Raw genomic sequence first — 18,570 nt, 5'->3', positions numbered from 1 at the left:
TAAAAAAAAAAAGTCTTCATTTCTATAAGCAGACATTGCATGGAAGACAACTGGAGTGTGTCCTGTCAACTGAAATGCAGCGTCCCTGTATCCCGGACAGCGTACAGCTGGGATGCACCACCGTGTCCCGGACCACCTGTGCCCCTCGGGCAGCGCGCTGGCGGGTGGGGTCCAGGCGGTCCACGGGCTGGCGCAATCTGGAGCGGCCAGTCTCGTGTGGTGACTGTGATCTGGGGCCAGGAGAGACTCTTTCCCCAAGTAGTCTGTGTGCCCTCGCATGGGAAAACTCGGCTAAGGGGACAGGGCGGGGGGACGGGGACAAGCCAAGCCGCCATCTGACCCAGCTCCTGGAGCAGGAGACGGTGTCATGTTGATAAAACCTGTCAATGGCCACCACCGCCGTGAGGGACTTCTGACCACAGGCCAGTGGAGGGGCCACCCGCCTCCTCCAGTCACTGACGCGTGGAGGTCTCAGTAAGACAGAGGCCGCCAAGCAAAGACCTTTTCAATACAGGGCTGCATCGATCTGCCCTTTCCAGTGTTTCCATCTCTGTCACCATGGAAACCCCCTGGAGACCAGAGCGGGTACCAATTCCTTTTAGATCCTTTAATCCCCCGAGAGAGGGAGGACCGCCGTGAAAGGCCGGCACCACCAAAGAGCAGCCTGGAAAGCCTGCAGGTGGGCCAGACGGCCAGCATCCACTGTGGGTGGGCACCAGCTGTGTCTCAAGGAGGCTGTGGCTATAGGTGTGGCCCTGCTGTGTCGTGGGACAGCGAGTTTTCCAAAGAAAACCAGTGTCCTGTACCGCAGAGGACATGCCACGTGGACAGCATGAGTTGGGGGGCAGCCACACAGAACAGGGGTCGACAGAGCGTGCCGCCTGGCCAGGCACACAGAGCTTGCCAAATGTCTACCACAGGGGACACCTTTTATCTCAAAAAAGCTTTCAAGTATCCGGGGAAGGGCCAGGGTGCTCTGTTATCTGGGAGCTGAATCCCCTACGGTCGCCTGCAGACAGCGGGCACCACCCCCTGCAAACACAGTCGGCCTCCCGCGTCTGCCCGTCTGGAACGGCCAGGCTTTGCACCTTGCGCGCACTGACACGCTGCCTCCCTCCTGCCGGGAGCCGAATACAATACTGAGAACAAAGGAGTGCAAAAAAGGGATCAATACAAAAAAAGTAAACATATCAGTTTTAATCGTCAAGATTATTCCAGGGCAAGAGTTCAGGTCCAATCACTTGTCTCCGTGTCGCGCGCCTCCGAGGCCCGGCCACGACGGTCGATCCAACTTCTCGAACCTGCGCTCACTCTCACGCCCTCCCCGGGGAGGCTGGCGCGGAGGGAGGCGACCCGGCCGGGTCTGCAGCAGCAACTCATTGCCAAGTCCAACCAGCTCGTCCGCCGTGGTCGGCCGGCACCGAACGAACAGATCTGGCTCCGAGTCCCCGGAGCGCAGACAGGCGTGTGTCCGGAACAACGCGCAGACCTCTCCGGTCCAGTGTCAGCTTCCTCCCGCCTTCGGCCAAGAGGAGATCTGAGGTCATAAGGCCACTCGGATGCAGTGGTGTTTCAGCTTGCAAGGCAGGACTCCTCTGTTCAGCTGGTAAAAGTCCACGAGCTGGATCAGGTCGGAAAACCTGGTCTTCCCCTCGTCCAGGCTGAAGAACAGCTTCCCGTCCTCCTCGCACTGCGGAGACAAGAGCACCCTCCGGGTCAGAGGCCACACTGGGCACCACACGGGCCGGCGGCCGGGATTCGTGCCGCCCGCTCGTGGAGGGGGGTTCTCAGGGACACACAGGGGATCGGCCCGCTGAGCTAGGAAACGTCAGGGCGGGAGGCCGGGGAGCCAGGGCTTTGTGCCGGGCGCGGCCAAGTGACCGAGGGTCCCAGACAGCCGGCTCCCCTGTTCCTGGGGGGAGTGTGGACAAAAGGGTGTCTAGCTCCTCCCAGCTCACCCCACTCATGAGGATGAGGCTGGCCAGTCTGTGAGGATCCAGCGAACGCAGCCCACCCCTGGAGGAGGGAGAGGTTGACCATTAACCGTAGTGTCCAGGAAAGTGGCACATCCCATGCAGGAGGCTGAGGTTGACTAGTTAACCACAGTGTCCAGGCACCTGGCGCACCCCGTGGAGGAGGCTGAGGTTGACTAGTTAACCATAGTGCCCAGGCACCCAGCACATACCCAACCCCGTTTTGCAGGAGGCTGAGGTTGACTATGTTAACCAAGTGCCCGGCACCCAGCACACCCCGTGCAGGAGGCTGAGGGTTGACTAGTTAACCACAGTGTCCCAGGCACCCGGCGGCACCCCGTGGAGGAGGCTGAGGTTGACCTAGTTAACCATAGTGACCAGGGCACCCCGGGCACACCCCGTGCAGTGAAGGCTGAGGGTTGACTAGTTTAACCATAGTGTCCAGGCACTCCAGCACACCCCGTGCAGGAGGGCTGAGGGTGGCTTAGTTAACCATGAGGTCCAGGCACCCAGCCCACCCCGTGCAGGAGGCTGAGGTTTGACTAGTTGAACCATAGTGGTGTCCATGCACCCAGCACACCCCGTGCAGGAGGCTGAGGTTGACTAGTTAACCATAGTGTCCAGGCACCCCAGCACACACCCCGTGCAGGGAGGGCTGAGGTTGACTAGTTAACCACAGTGTCCAGGCACCTGGCGCACCCCGGTGGAGGAGGCTGGAGGTTTGACTAGTTAACCACAGTGCACCAGGCACCCAGCACATCCCCGTGCAGGAGGCTTGAGGTTGACTAGTTAACCATAGTGCCCAGGCACCCAGCACACCCCTTGCAGGAGGCTGAGGTTGACTAGTTAACCACAGTGTCCAGGCACTTGGCGCACCCCGTGGAGGAGGCTGAGGTTGACTAGTTAACCATAGTGCCCAGGCACCCGGCACACCCCGTGCAGGAGGCTGAGGTTGACTAGTTAACCATAGTGCCCAGGCACCCGGCACACCCCGTGCAGGAGGCTGAGGTTGACTAGTTAACCATAGTGCCCAGGCACCCGGCACACCCCGTGCAGGAGGCTGAGGTTGACTAGTTAACCATAGTGCCCAGGCACCCGGCACACCCCGTGCAGGAGGCTGAGGTTGACTAGTTAACCATAGTGCCCAGGCACCCAGCACACCCCATGCAGGAGGCTGAGGTTGACTAGTTAACCATAGTGTCCAGGCACCCAGCACACCCCGTGCAGGAGGCTGAGGTTGACTAGTTAACCATAGAGTCCAGGCACCCAGCACACCCCGTGCAGGAGGCTGAGGTTGACTAGTTAACCATAGTGTCCAGGCACCCGGCGCACCCCGTGCAGGAGGCTGAGGTTGACTAGTTAACCATAGTGCCCAGGCACCCAGCACACCCCATGCAGGAGGCTGAGGTTGACTAGTTAACCACAGTGTCCAGGCACCTGGCGCACCCCGTGGAGGAGGCTGAGGTTGACTAGATAACCATAGTGCCCAGGCACCCGGCACACCCCGTGCAGGAGGCTGAGGTTGACTAGTTAACCACAGTGTCCAGGCACCTGGCGCACCCCGTGGAGGAGGCTGAGGTTGACTAGTTAACCACAGTGCCCAGGCACCCGGCACACCCCGTGCAGGAGGCTGAGGTTGACTAGTTAACCATAGTGCCCAGGCACCCGGCACACCCCATGCAGGAGGCTGAGGTTGACTAGTTAACCATAGTGTCCAGGCACCCAGCACACCCCGTGCAGGAGGCTGAGGTTGACTAGTTAACCACAGTGTCCAGGCACTTGGCGCACCCCGTGGAGGAGGCTGAGGTTGACTAGTTAACCATAGTACCCAGGCACCCAGCACACCCCATGCAGGAGGCTGAGGTTGACTAGTTAACCATAGTGTCCAGGCACCCAGCACACCCCGTGCAGGAGGCTGAGGTTGACTAGTTAACCATAGTGTCCAGGCACCCAGCACACCCTGTGCAGGAGGCTGAGGTTGACTAGTTAACCATAGTACCCAGGCACCCAGCACACCCCATGCAGGAGGCTGAGGTTGACTAGTTAACCATAGTGTCCAGGCACCCAGCACACCCCGTGCAGGAGGCTGAGGTTGACTAGTTAACCATAGTGTCCAGGCACCCAGCACACCCCGTGCAGGAGGCTGAGGTTGACTAGTTAACCACAGTGTCCAGGCACTTGGCGCACCCCGTGGAGGAGGCTGAGGTTGACTAGTTAACCATAGAGTCCAGGCACCCGGCACACCCCGTGCAGGAGGCTGAGGTTGACTAGTTAACCATAGTACCCAGGCACCCAGCACACCCCATGCAGGAGGCTGAGGTTGACTAGTTAACCATAGTGTCCAGGCACCCAGCACACCCCGTGCAGGAGGCTGAGGTTGACTAGTTAACCATAGTACCCAGGCACCCAGCACACCCCGTGCAGGAGGCTGAGGTTGACTAGTTAACCATAGTCCCAGGCACCCGGCACACCCCGTGCAGGAGGCTGAGGTTGACTAGTTAACCATAGTGCCCAGGCACCCAGCACACCCCATGCAGGAGGCTGAGGTTGACTAGTTAACCATAGTGCCCAGGCACCCGGCACACCATGGCAGAGGGTGAGGTTGAGCAGTTAACCTGCAAGTGCCCAGGCACCCGGCGCACCCCGTGGACAAGGACACAGCCCTGGGTCCTCACAGCCGGCCCCCGGGCAACCTCCTTCAGCCCCCCACCTTCACGTTGCTCCATTAGGAAGCAAACACTGGATAACCATAACGGATTAGTAAGATCGTGCAGGAAGAGCGACTTGCCCGGGTCCTGGAATATTTGGTCGTGATTTTTTTAAGATGGAGGAACTGTACAGAAACAACCACCTTACTAACGTCAGTTTTAACAGAACACGTTTTAAGCTCAATGCCTAGAACACGGTGCGAACAGGAAAGCCGCTTTGCGCTGTTCACACAGAGGGGGTTAGTTTTATTTGTTTATATTTGTAAACATACCTACTTATTTATTTTTAACATTACATCATTTTATTTGGCAGCATTTCCTCTCTTCTTAAAAATTTGTGTATATATTTTTATTTTTTTCCCATTTTTCAAATTGAAATAGAGTTGATTTACAATGTCGTGTTAGTTTCTGGTTTACAGCAGTGATTCGGTTACACTACAGGCATTACAAGCTATGGAACATAGTCCCCTGTGCCACGTAATAGGACCTTGTTTGCTATCTATGCTGTACATAACTGTTTTTATCTGCCAATCCCAAACTCCCAATTTATCTCTCCCTCCCTCCTTCCTCCCCTGCTAACCATAAGTTCATTTTCTATGTCTGTGAGTGTCTTTCTGTTTTGTAAATAAGTTGGTTGGTGTCAAAATACTGGCTTTTGTTCCCTGTGCTGTACAATGTATCCTTATTGCTTATTTATTTTGGGGGGGGGTGCCAATTAGGTTTATTTATTCTTTAATTTCTTTTTAAATGGAGGTGCTGGGGATGGAACCCAGGACCTCATGCATGCTGAGCTGCACCCTCCCCACGAGGAGGTAAGCTTTAAACTTGCATGGATTAATAAGCTTCTTCACTCCAAAAACACTGTTTGGAGCTGCAAGCACACCCATAGCCTGTTTTTAAGCACAGGGGCTGCAATCCTGGTGCCGTATGTCTCAAGTTCCAGTCCCTCTGATCTTCCTAGGATTTGGGGTTATTTGGAAGAACGGTAACGATCTGCTCCGCTGGCCAGCACTTTCCCCCTTTATTTCACATTTGAGGCTAAGAGAGTAACATCTGTGTCAGTAATACGATGCAGTGGGCAAACGACAAGGGTTGTGCCTCGGAGAACAGCTGCCAGGTTGGCATACAGTGTTTGGTGGACCCTGAAACGTCTGGGCTCCAAGCGTGTCCCTTTCTAGTGTGGCCCAGGGCGGGCCCCCCAGAGCGATCGGGGCTCAGTTTCCTCATAGACAGCAGCGAGCGGCTGTCCCACAAGACCCCAGCCGGTGCTTCCGCCAGGTCACAGCAGCCAACCCTCCCTTCTCTCGGCCACGCCTCCCATCACCTGTCACCGGGTGACTCTGCAGACGCTCGGTATAAACTCCTGGGCTCAGAAAAGCTCGAAAAATGCCAAGTTCCACGATGCAAAACAGAGGCATTCAGTTCCTGTAAGCCTCCTCAGGACTGAACTGTGCGGAGGGGACACACAGGGCCGCCCTCTTGCAGCAGAATTTCCCTGGGTTTGGCTTCCCGGGAAACATTCCATGGAAGTTTTTATGACCTGTGGAATTTACCGATTCTGTGCCTACATTGCCATCGATACCCTTGACCGACACCAAACATCCGGGACCCATTTTGTCCATCTCACCCGCAACGAGACCGCGCATTCTTGGCGGTTCCTGACAGCCATCTCCCACAGGGACACCCGAGTCGTGAGCTAGAATCCGAACTTGGGCACAGCACGGAGTTGAGCGACACTTGACCAACCTAACAATCATTTGGCAAGACAGTGGTGCCAACTAATGTGTCCAATGACGAAGCTTTTGAAACTGTTTAAATATGGAAGCTGTTTTCTGATCCACGGACCCCAGGGAAGGAGGAACAAAGCTTCTCTTTCGGCACCACGGTCACTCTTCCTAAAACCTTTGGGAGGCGCCCTGGTACCCGCCAGCAGAAATCAGACAATCGCTGAGATTTCAGTGGCCGAGAGTCGGACCTACTGAACACACCAGCCTTTTCATAAGCACACGTGCCCCTGGCGCCAGGCTCCCAGGCAAACAGTTCTGCTCTGTGTCTCCCCAGATCTGACCTCGCTGTTCCCCATCGGGGCCGTTTCAGCTTCAACCAGGAGCCAGACAGGCCGTGGGTGGACTGCAGCACAATGCCACCGCCTTCAACCTGACTTTTGTGGAAACATCGCTCCCGATTCCAAACGATTAAACCCCCCAAGAAACTGCTCCAAGCATCTCACCGGGGAGCCTGAAACTGTCTGACATTTCATGTTCTGGTTAGTTTATAACTTGAAAACTGCCTTAAGAATAAACCCGGGGAAAAAAAAAAAAAACAGAAGGAGAATGAGTGCGTAAACATCGATACTTACAGGCAAGATCTGGAAATTTTTGATTTTCTGATGATGACACAGTGTGAGAACAAATGCCTTTGGATTGCTCTGGCTGTCACGGAGGAGGAAAAGCCTGCGAATGGAAATAATCAGACTGTTAATCTGAAAAATCCAGACTCATTAGTGTATACGTCTGCACACACACGCGCGCACACGGGAACACGGGCAGGCTCGGGTGGCAGGATTACCTCCACACCCGGACTGCGGTTTTGGACTGTCACCCTCCACGGAGAGGAACCCAGACGTGGCTGACTCTAAGGCTAAGGCTGGGGAAATATGAGGGGAAGTGATCAAAGAAGAATGACCCAGGTCAAATCTGGCCACCAAAGTAGATGGTGGAAGTGGTGCATTGCAACCTGAGAACACACTGCTTTGATAAATCAATGAGCAGATGCACAATAAGGGTGGAAACAAAGCTCCTTCCAGGAGCAGAAAGCCAGCTACATTAGTGAGGGAGGAGTATGGATTTGAGGACCACCCGTGGCAGTCGCCAGAGATGACCGCTAAGTAGGGGCACCGGCAGTGGATGCCAGAACCAGCATGTTTGATGAGAAAGAGAATGTTTATATCGTCTCGAAGCATCCACCCCACCAAGACTTAATGAGGATGACCGGGGACGCAGAGTAACCTTCCAGAAGAGAAACCCGGTGGGTACCGCCTTCAGCTCCTCCAGCCAGCACCCCCAGGAGTGAGAGAGCCCAGCCCAGCACCTCCGGACGGCACCACTTCCAGGGAGCACCTGCCTGAAACGCACCACCTGAACCCAGTTCTGCCGGAGCAGACTGGTCCAAACCCAGGCGCCGTCTGCGCTCACTGGACTGAAGCCCGTGCTGGCCCAGGGCGGGGCTGAGGATGCACAGGCTGTCTCCTTTGGTCGTAAAGGATGCAGCTAGGACCCTTGGTACAATTTGAGTGTGTACATCGGAGGGCAGGACTGAATTCATGGTGCTATGGTTCATAAGGGAAGCCCTTGTTTTTTTAGAAATTTCATAATAATTAGGATTAAAGGGGTATCATGCCCCAATGTACTTCCAGAATGGTTCTGACGCAAGAGGGAATACGATAAAGCAAAGATGTTACAATGCTCACAATGGGGGTACCAGGGTACAACGCGCACAGGGGCCCACACCATCATTCTCACACCCATTCCACAATCTGAAATTACATCAAAAGGTCTACAAATAACAAATGCTGGTGAGGATGTGGAGAAAAGGGAGCCCTCCTACACTGTTGGTGGGAATGTAAATTGGTGCAGCCACTGTGGAGAACAGGATGGAGGTTCCTTATGAAACTAAAGACAGACTTACCCTATGATCCAGCAATCCCACTCCTGGACATATATCCAGAGAGAACCTTAACGCAAAAAGACACCTGCACCCCAATGTTCACAGCAGCACTATTTACAACAGCCAAGACACAGAAACAACCTAAATGTCCATCGACAGATGACTGGATAAAGAAGCTGTGATATGGTTATACAATGGAATACTATGCAGCCATGAAAAAGAACGAAACATCGCCATCTGCAGCAATGTGGATGGACCTAGAGAATATTATGCTTAGTGAGGTAAGTCACACAGAGAAGGACACACTGTATTATGGCACTTACATGTAGACTAAAAAATAATACAAATAAATGTGTATGCAAAACAGAAAATGCTCACAGATACAGAAAATAAGGAATCATACCCATCATCTTGTAATAACTGATAATGGACTATAATTTACAAAAAGACTGAGTCGCTCTGCTGTACACCCGAAACTAACACAATATCGTAAATCAACTGTACTTCAATTAAAAGACATTTAAAAATTTAGAATAGCACAAAGAAGTGTGAATCATTGCTTTCCCACTAACACATCCGGAATCAGATGGCAAGACAGACACATGCTGGAAAGAAGGAGGAAAAAGTCCCCGAGCCCTAACCCCGGGGACAAAGAAGAAACAGCCTGAGAGGAAACACACTTTAAAGGCTTTAGAAACCCAACTGCAGGGGTCAGTTTCTAGGTTGCAATGTTAAGACGGAGAACAATTTTAAAAGACTGGAAAATCCTGGGTTAAAAATGTAAAGATGGTTTTCTTTTGCTGTGGGACTTCTCAGAGCCTTTAGGATGCTAGACTAGAAGACAATGAATGCTATTCAATGCTCAGGGCCCCAGCGGGAGAGTTTCCCTCTCTTATCTGACTCTCTCATAGTATGTTTTATAGCATTTTGCAGGACATGTGTTCTTCAGAACACAATTTAGAGACACCAAGCAGAGCGGGCTCAGCTGGGCAAACGGGAGGGCCAGGGCTATGGATCACGGATCTGGGTTTGATGAGGGTGAGAGGGCCAGCTCCTCTCCTGGGCAGGGCTGCACGCCCGCTGCACGTCTGCCTCCCAGAAACCCAGGAGTTAGCAGGGCTGGGTCTTCCCACAGGCAAAGCTGGGGCCGTCCCTTCTCATCTGTTTGCTTCTGAGCACCCCAAGAAGCAGGCACCACACGCGGCCTCAGTTTGGGGTGCAACCCGGGGAATCTAAGTCTGTCCCAAGGGCTTGGGGCATACAGGTGGTGCCTAATGGTTGCCTGTCTGAAATGACCACCCGCTCGGAGGAGCCGGTGAGGCTAAAAGGGGTGTGGCTTGTCGTCAAGAGAGATTCCTGGATCTCCACTCCCTGGAGACAGGGCTCAGGGAGGATGCACCCCAAGGGGTGCCACCACTTAGGAAACCAGCACAGAACACAGAAAGGGGAAGCGCTGAGGACCACGGGGTGGGGGGGTCCTCTCCTCCGCTAGGAACTGAAGTCAGGCACAGGGGGCTCTCCCGAGTGTGTTTACGGGTCCCTTCATGCAAGAACCCAGAGCTGCTTGCGCCCAGGGCAGTGGAGACCAGAGCCAGGACACAGCCCAAGGTCTCGCCCAGATGCTGCACACGTGGGCTCGTTTAGGACTGTCCTCATCTGACAGCGAGGGGAGCGGGGCACAGAGAAGTTAGGCGATTCCCCTGAGGTCACACAGCCAGCAGAAGAATGAGGAAGGGAACTGGAAAAAGTCAGAAGAAGGAGGAGGAAGACAGAGGAGAAGGAGCAGGGAAGACATTGGTAGGATAGGACGCGGAGGACAGAAACTGCGACACCAAACGCGGAAGCCGGGAAGGGAGCACATGGGGGTTCCTTACACTCCCCTCTCTCCTGTGCACGGTTAGATTTGCATTGTAAACCTTTTCGAAGATGAAGAACAGAAGGACCATTCTGAGCCTGGCAGCTTCCAAGGGCCTGTGTTTCCAGCAGAGCCAGGGCGGGGCGCTCTGCCAAGGAAATGAACCAGGGCATCTGAGTGACTCATCATGGCCTCCTCTTGGGGTCCAGAGACAGGACTCAGGCTGAGCTCCAGAGTGGCCACCGTCCCCACCCCACGGGTCAATCACACGTCCATAATCACTCCCTCGGGCGCGCCCCTCCCATTCACAGCGATGCTGAGCGTGGCCACACGGGGGTTGCTCTGACCAACGGGGCCTCAGCCCTGAGACGTGCTCGAGCCCTGAGGTTGGACCTCTGGCTCCCAACAGCCTCACGATGGCCCTGATGTGCACGGACCCAGGCTAGCCTGCTGGAAGCCTGTGCCCGTCACCCTGTTTCCGCGGCCACAGCCAGACACGTGAGGACAGCCGTCCCGCGGCCCAGGCGACAAGAGCCACTCAGCCAGCCCCAATGGTACAGCTTTACTGTTTCAAGCCTCTCAGGGTCGGGGTGGCTGGGGTCTGTGGATGAAAATGACGGCCAGCTTTTATCAGCAAACAAAGGACGCAGACCTCAGCCATCAGCCACTCCCATGGTCCCCAGTGGTGAGCCGGGGCGGGGAGGGGGTGCTCAGGATGCAGACAAATGGGCTGCCTGCTGCCAAGCCCTCAGCCTCTGCAGCCACCCCCAGCGGTGCCCCAAGCAGACTCAGGATGGGAGAGAACAGGACACTGGCCCTGAGCTCGGGTGCACATCAAAGGAATGATTCCAGTGAGCCCAGACTTTGCACCTTCCCGTACAGAGAAAAGCGCTCAGCTCCTTAACTGGAGATGTCTGGTTCCCTTTAATTAACAGGCATCTTTTGATGTTCCCACTACCCGGTCTTTGTTGCAAAAACTCCTACAAATTCTGGCTCCTCCCCTGCCTCTTCGGAGCGACCTGAGAGGCTGCCTCCCGGATTAAGTCCTTAGAAATGCCCGCGGAATAAAACATAACGCTCAACTTCCAGGTTGTGCTTTTTTTGCTTTTTTTTTCAGTCGACAGGCAAAAGCTAATGATAAAGTGGAGGCAAAAGTACAGCTTTTTTTCCCACTGGCCCACAGCCTTCTTTATGCAAAGTAAGTAGTGTGTGTTCATCGCTTGGGACTTCAGCAAAGAGGCAGAGGATGGATGGAAACGGACCGCAGGCCCTCTCCGCCAGCCACTTCCTAGCTGTGCGATCCCTGAGCACCCACGGCCTGTGTTTAAAATGCAGCTCCAGCCTCTGCCCACTAGGGCCGGACGCCCAGGGGAGGCGAGCCAGCCAGACGCCCGGCGCAGCAGGACCGCAGCCCTCGCCCGAGGTGGCCCCTTACCCGTCCACGAGTCCCTGCTGTTTAATGAGCCTGTGTGACTCCTCCCTGGAGATCCTGCCGTGGAACCAGTGCTGCGTCCTGTGGATCACTGTCGGGGGAGAGGGGGGGACCAGTCTCAGCCCCTCTGCGGGAGCCACTCCCTGAGAGCCAGGCCAGATGTACCCGGGGCCCCCCGATTCCCGCAGCTGCACCTGCGGGTGCTCCGGGCGGGACCCTTTGTGAAGCCCAGGGAGGACGGAAGCATGTCTGATTCCATTTGGGCACCAAAGCATCTGGCCAGCCGGCCGCCTTTACCTGTGCTGAGGGTGGAGGGGAGGAGGGGGCTCTGGCTACCGAGGGCGCCCAGCCGTGTGCTTCGCTTCTGCAAGAGAAACCGCCACGTTAGCGCTCAGGTGGCAGAGGGGCACCACCACCACGCCAGCCGGGGCACAGCCTCGCGGGGCCCTGGACTTTGGGGTGACACTCCCATCGGAGCCCGAGGACAAAGCTTGTGGGTCGCAGCTGTTCAAAACAGAAGCGGGGAGGGCGTAGCTCAGGGGTAGAGCACGTGCTTAGCACGCACGAGGTCCTGGGTTCCACCCCCGGGACCTCCTCTAAAACTAAAGACACCTAATTACCTCCCCCCACCAAAAAACATTTTTAAAAAAATCAAAAAACAAAAAGAGAAGCATCCAGGTGTATTTCTGACCACACCAGGATCCCAACAGAGCCTTGTTTTTCACACAGGAGACACCCCGATAAATCTTAGGGGGAAAGCACCAGGCAGGTCTGGAAACACTGGTCCAGGGGGCCCACGTGCCGGGGGGATGTCCCCCTGTCCCCGCACACTCTTCAGCCAGAGGATGGGGAAGGCTTTCTGGGCCAGAGCCTGTGTTTTGCACGTGGGTCTTTAAAACTCAGAAAAGCGTGGAAGTTGGGTGAGTCTCAGGAAATCGAGCCTCAGTGAAGACACTGTTCGAGGTCAGAAGACGCTGGTGAGCGGTCGAGCCAGGATGGAGACGCGGGCTCCGCGGAGCGCGGTGTGGTGCAGGGCCCCGCAAGCACGAGGCGTGCGCGGGGCCACGGCCTTACCCTCCAGGCGTGGCCTTCCTCCAGGGCTGCGCTCTGGGCCTCGGCCGGGTTCTCGATCACTCTCCCCGTCTGCCCAGAAAAATCCATGGCCACGAGGGAGTTCTCCGAGACGCTGCGCTGGAAAGGAAAGGCCGCAGGTTCTTAACGTGGCGGGAAAGGAGCCGCGGCAGCACGTGGGATCTCCACGGGGAGGAGGCGTGAGGACCCTGCAAGGGCACGAGGGGACAGGCCAGCCCCCACCTCCCAACTCCCTGAGGATCTGGAGCTAAAAACGGCTTTGGTTTTTCCTAAGAAGAATCAGGTGTGTTCCGATCCTCTCCAGGGATTCAAAGGCTGCTGGGGGGCCCTGGTGCCCCCAGGATCTGCACCGTGTACCCCTCCACATGCTCCCTAACGTGTGTTGCAAACAGAAGCATCGAAGGTGAGCCTGTTTTCAGCAGCAGCCAAGCCCCTCCCTCGGGTTAAGTCAGTTCAGGAAAGAAACACGCGGACCCTTTCTGCAGGATAACATTTTTTTTTCTTTTTTCCCCAAGAAACTGCCAAGCTATTTCTACAATGGCTGCAGCATTTTGCATTCCTGCTGGTAATTTAGAAGACTTTTCAGTTTCTCTGCATCCTTGTCAGCATTTTGAATTACAAGGCATTTATTTTTATTTTAATTTTTAAAAATCATTCTTAAAATTTTTTTTTCCTCCCAGGTTTATTTAGGTATATTTGATACACTGCACTGTCTGTGTTTTTTTGGGGGGGAGGTAATTAGGTTTTATTTATTTTTAATGGAGGTACTGGGGACTGAGCCCAGGGTGTCGTGCATGCCAAGCATGCTCTAATTTTGTATTTTATTTGTTTCCAGGCTTCTGTCTTTTGTTTTAATGGAGGTGCTGGGGATTGAGCCCAGGACCCCATGCTTGTTTGGCACGCCCTCTACCACTGAGCTATACCCTCCCCCACCTCCACCCCCCCGGCAGGATAATTCGACATCTCCCAGGAGTGGACGCAGAAGGATCTTTAAGATCCCATTTTGAGAGGATGGAGTGTATTTTTTTGCACTTCTGGGAAGGAAAGTGCAACCTGAGAACACAAGAAGAGTGGCTATCATCTCTCAGTTCTCGCAGGGAAGGACCTAAGGGGGACGGTCCACAGCACCACGGATGCCACGGCCGAAGGGGACGGAGCCACGGTGGGAGGGGCAGCCTCTCAGTACAGCTGAGACATCTCTGGGCTCTTGCATACAGCTCGTAAACGGAGCCACCTCAGGACACAAGCCCGAGGGGAGATGCAGGCATGGGGAGAAGGGAGGTGGAGGAATTCGCTCCAGCAAGACCTCCCTGCTGGGAAACGCAAGGCGGCGGATGCGCGGGCCTCTCCAGGACGCAGTGCGCTCCTGGCGCCCCGGGCACCACGGCTGGGAAGGACCGGGACTTGGGGGACGGCAGCTCGACTTACCACCGGCGTGGAGAACGGGGACAGCGCGGGCTTCCTCTGCTGCGGGACGCGGTAGTTCTCGTACAGGAGCACCCCGTACTGCAGGGAAGGGGAGGCCGGCGTCGGTCACGGGGCTCGCCGGGGCTCTCAGAGCCCCAGAACGTGGCAAAGCCACGGCGCCGAGAGCCACGCGGACACAGAAGAGCAGGCACCCCCTGCCAAGAGCCCCCTGAGCTCAAGGACCGTGACAGCCCATAACCACCAGCCCAGGCGCCTCGCTGAGTTCTGATCCTCCTGGTACCAACGCACTGATGAACTGGTCCTTCTGGTAAGTGACGGATGCCAAGGGTGGTCTTGGGGGCGCCCTGAGTCACCTGTGTGCTTATATACATATTTTTTCCCTTCTTTGGTCTTAATTCGATCATCTTTTTTTTCTTTAAAGAATTCAACAATTCTATCTTTATTTTTTAATTTTTAAAAAATTTTTTTTATTGAGTTATAGTCATTTTACAATGTTGTGCAATCATCTTTTTAAAATGTCTTGAAAGGGACACTTAGGTCACTGATTTCAAGCCTGACTTTTTTTTTCCCCCCAAAATATATTTAAGACTAAACATTTACCTCTTAAATTCAACTTCAGCTGCAGTTTGTCGTATTTCTACATTTAGCCAATTCAGAATACTTAAAAACTGTCTTCTGTATTTCGTCCTTGACCTATGAGCTGTTTACCTAGCTTGCCTTTTCAGTAGGTACACAATTGTGCCTTACTGCAGGGTAATTTTAATTATTATGTTTACTCTTAATTACTGAAGAAGATGAACGTTTTCTGCATTTACTACCTTCAGTTCCACAGCTACGAATTCACATTTTCTTCCTATTTACAAACCCTAGAGCCGTCAGAGTGATAGTTTAATTTGTGTAAATTCTTTAGAGTGTACATATTAAGTTTAAATATTAAGCCTTTGTGTACAAGCTACAGTATAAGTTATTTATCTTGTATTTTTTTTCTTATTTCACGGGAGTGGGTTTTAAAGAAACGTTTATAGCACCACCAGTCTTCTTTATGTTTTCCTCCATTGCTTCAAAAGAAAGTCTGACCGTAGAAGCATTTCCCCTTCTTTTGTAATACGTTTCTCATTTCTTACTCACGTCTAATGAATGTGACCCTCTGAAATGATAAAGAAAGAAGGTGACAGTTGCTGTCTGGCTTCTGTGTGTAAAGACACGGCGGGGATGTTTCTACATGAAGCAGAGTGTCTACTTGGCTGTGCCGAGGAGTTGCTGCTCACGTCCAGAAACATCGCATACATAACACACATCACATTAACGCGCTAAACAACATAGCAACATAAATAACGAAACGCCAATTCTTTTACCTTGGAATTTAAAACAAATTTTTTTTTATTGAGGTAGACAGTTCATTTACAACGTTGCATTCATTTCTGGTGCACAGCACAGTGCTGTCTTGGAATTTAATTCAACATTTAATCTTTATCTGCTTACGTGAGAGGGAACCTAAGTTTAGTTCTTTGCTGAGAGTGCACAAAGGCTGGGAGTCATGGTCCAAAAATGCTTCCTGTTCTTGGGTTCAGCTCCACGGACACAAAATGAATGTAAAGTGTGCTCTGTACCCCGAGGGAGTGACAGTGTTGCAGTCAGCACTCAGAGACGTGGCGGTGTCACACGGGTACTAGCGGAGAGGGAACTGTGTGGCGAGGGGTGAGTCCCCACTTAAGAGGTCATGTCCGACCACGTTCCTGATGGACAGCTCAGCCCCAGAGGCGAGCGGGTGACCCAGACCTCAGCATTCAGGTCACTGTCACTCCAGGTTCTGTGACAGTTCACACAGCACAGAGCTTGCATATTCCTGAAAACTTCGAGAAATTAATTTTTTTTTTATAAATCCTTCAATTTCTCCTTCTGGGTTTCTCAGTCAACGATAAGGTTTTTCTGTTTTTGCAAAGACTGTCCATTTCATCTTGATTTAAAATGCAACGGTAGGTAGCTGGGCACAGGCACAGTGTGCCTTCACTGTTCCCACTAGAAAAATTTACTTTTGATGCAGTTTGACCCCCCTGGTTTCCATCTGTCGGTGCAGAGAAGAAAGGCGTCTGTTCCTGCCGTTCAGACGGTGTGGCTGGGGCTCTGCGCACACACAGGCGGTGCAGGAAGGGATGGGGCAGGGCTGGGTCCCCAAGCCGCTTCTGAGTGGCGATGCGCTTCTGAGAACCCGCAAACGGCGGACTGAAACAGCACCCGTGTGCTAGCGGCTGGCCCGTCCGCCAGGAGTTTCTGGCCGTGCTTTACCATGGAGCAGCGGGTTTGCTCCTCCTGGGCTCCTGGGGTTGGGTGGGACCAGAGGAGCAGGCTGGACCAACGACTGTGTCAAAGGGTGCGTGCCATTTACTGCGGACGGGAGACCCTCCGGCCCTGCCTTGCCTCCCTGGCATCATTCAAGACAGGGCTGCACCTGCCAGGTCCCAGTCAGTCTTTGCTGTCACAGACGCTGAGACCGGGATTCCCTGCCACTTACAAGGGATCTGATGTGCCGTGTAATTCATTCAATCTTTTAATCTATTTCAGAAGTTGCCTGAGTGGGGAAAAGGGTTCTGCTACATAAAAATAAAACTGGGAACCACTAGACGAGACGGATCATCTTGTAGGGAAGAGGGAGGGGGAGAAGGAAGGTCTGTATCAGGGACTTCCATTCTGTTAGATTTCACAGAGAAATCACACTTGGGGGCACAACACTGTAAAATGACTATAACTCAATAAAAAATGTTTAAAAAAAGTATGATAAATGCAAAACAAAACAAAACAAAGAAAACTTGGGGGGAACAAAATCTGTGACTGTCTTAAGGCTTGGCAACTAATTTGCCAAATAAGAGAACACACACAGAGCCACAAACCAAAAACTAACCACTGATCTACCACCGGATCGAGACTATTTTATAAAATTAAGGTGATTTCAAGATTAATTGAAAAGGACAAATCTCAGGCGGAAGAATAAAGCTTTTGCCACGAGCACAGCTGGCTTCATGGGAAGTTTGCTGCAACGTCCTTGTCTGTTCTGTTCCGCCACGGACTGACGAGAGAATGTGTCTCTTCGAACTGTCACCACTGAGAGGACCGGCTTTGGGGGACCATGTGCCTGGATGGTGGGGTCCAGAGAGGCCGTGAAGTTGGGCGTGAGCGAGCAGGCAGGTGGCATCACCGGATGGGACGGCTGGACACGCCCGAGCCTGCGCCCACATCCTACCTGGGGGTCCCATGGGGTGCCACCCGCGGGGCACGGAGTCCCGGCTGCCCCATCTCCTGCGACTCTCTCCCCACCTGCACTGGCGGGGGGGGTGGGGGTGCCCGGCCCTGCTCCAGGCTCCCGGGAGGATCCCACAGGGTGACACAGCGCGGCCGTGCGCTTGGCCAGCACGCAGCGAGCCTCACCAGCGCGTTGCCTCGGTTCTGCACAACCTCTCAGCCCTCCCAGACGGCTCTGCACCCCACCCCAGGGCGCTGGGAGCCGTCCGCGGTCCAGGCGCGTCCTTCCAGACTCCGAGCGCCTGTGCCGGGGGTGGGAGGAGGCGCCCACGTGTCCCCGGCTGCCCTCCTGCACATTCATCAGGCCACCTTTCCAGCGTCAGGTCGCTCGAAACCAAAGCAGCTGCTCATCACAGGGCCCGGTGTTGACGGGGCAAGAGCCTTCTCTCGGGGAAGAGTTTCCACGGCCATTTAAGAACCTTCCAGAAGATGGCAGGTCACTAACAAAGTGTTCATACTCCTTGCGCAGCCTCCAAATATCTATGAATTTATTTACGCAACAATACGATAGGGAGGTGGCGGAATAAAGCCGGGTCATATCTGCAGCTTGATGCCCTAAGAGTGCCTGTAAGTTGAGCACTTTTCTCCTCTGCAGGCTTAGGTTATAATTTCTTTTTTTTTTTTTTTTTTAAAGAAACTATACTTGTGTCGGTGCTTCAAGGCACAGGAAAGCACCAGGTTAATTCAAAGCAAGCCTTTCCTCTCAAAAAAGCCCTGGGATTTTAACACGATCCAAATGGCTACAGCGATATTAACCGTCACGCAGACCTCATTCCTGGACGGAGCTGGGGACAGTGCGAAGGCAGAGCCTCAGGGGCCCGGGGTCCCCAGGCTGACGTCGGTTATGAAACTAAGAATCCGGCGTGGGTCCTCCACGTCCTCCACGCGCGGACACGGCACATCTGACCCACTTATGGGGACCAGGGTGTCGGAGAGTCACAGCTGGGAGCGACCTCTCGTCACGTACTGTGGGCAGGATCTTCCCTTCAACCACAAAAGGATGCGACACAGCGGTGCCCAGGTCTGTGCCGGCCAGACCCCCTCGGAGGCCCAAGACCTGGACCCGTGAGATGGCGCAGAATCCTAGCCCGGACCCCCACCGGCCGACTGTGCCAGCCC

The 18,570-nt window shown here is 54.0% G+C and overlaps 1 protein-coding gene across 5 annotated transcripts in view; it reads right to left on the bottom strand.

The window, feature by feature from the left end:
• Positions 1-1,176: 1,176 nt before the first annotated feature.
• The window catches only part of GRB10 (growth factor receptor bound protein 10), a 112,547-nt gene continuing 95,153 nt past the window's right edge, over positions 1,177-18,570 (bottom strand). For all 5 annotated transcript variants that reach the window (XM_032476259.1, XM_032476255.1, XM_032476256.1 and 2 more), the window contains 6 exons: positions 14,155-14,232; positions 12,709-12,825; positions 11,932-11,998; positions 11,638-11,725; positions 7,041-7,134; positions 1,177-1,690 (listed from right to left, as the gene is read on the bottom strand). In XM_032476259.1, the coding sequence (XP_032332150.1) occupies positions 1,544-1,690; positions 7,041-7,134; positions 11,638-11,725; positions 11,932-11,998; positions 12,709-12,825; positions 14,155-14,232 (591 nt within the window). In that variant the 3' untranslated portion in view covers positions 1,177-1,543. The remainder of the gene's footprint in view (positions 1,691-7,040; positions 7,135-11,637; positions 11,726-11,931; positions 11,999-12,708; positions 12,826-14,154; positions 14,233-18,570) is intronic.

The sequence above is a fragment of the Camelus ferus genome, unplaced genomic scaffold (assembly GCF_009834535.1).
Source record: "Camelus ferus isolate YT-003-E unplaced genomic scaffold, BCGSAC_Cfer_1.0 contig313, whole genome shotgun sequence".
Classification (NCBI taxonomy): Eukaryota; Metazoa; Chordata; class Mammalia; order Artiodactyla; family Camelidae; genus Camelus; species Camelus ferus.
Note: the sequence above shows the minus strand (reverse complement) of the source record. Positions and strands in the feature narration are given on the sequence as shown.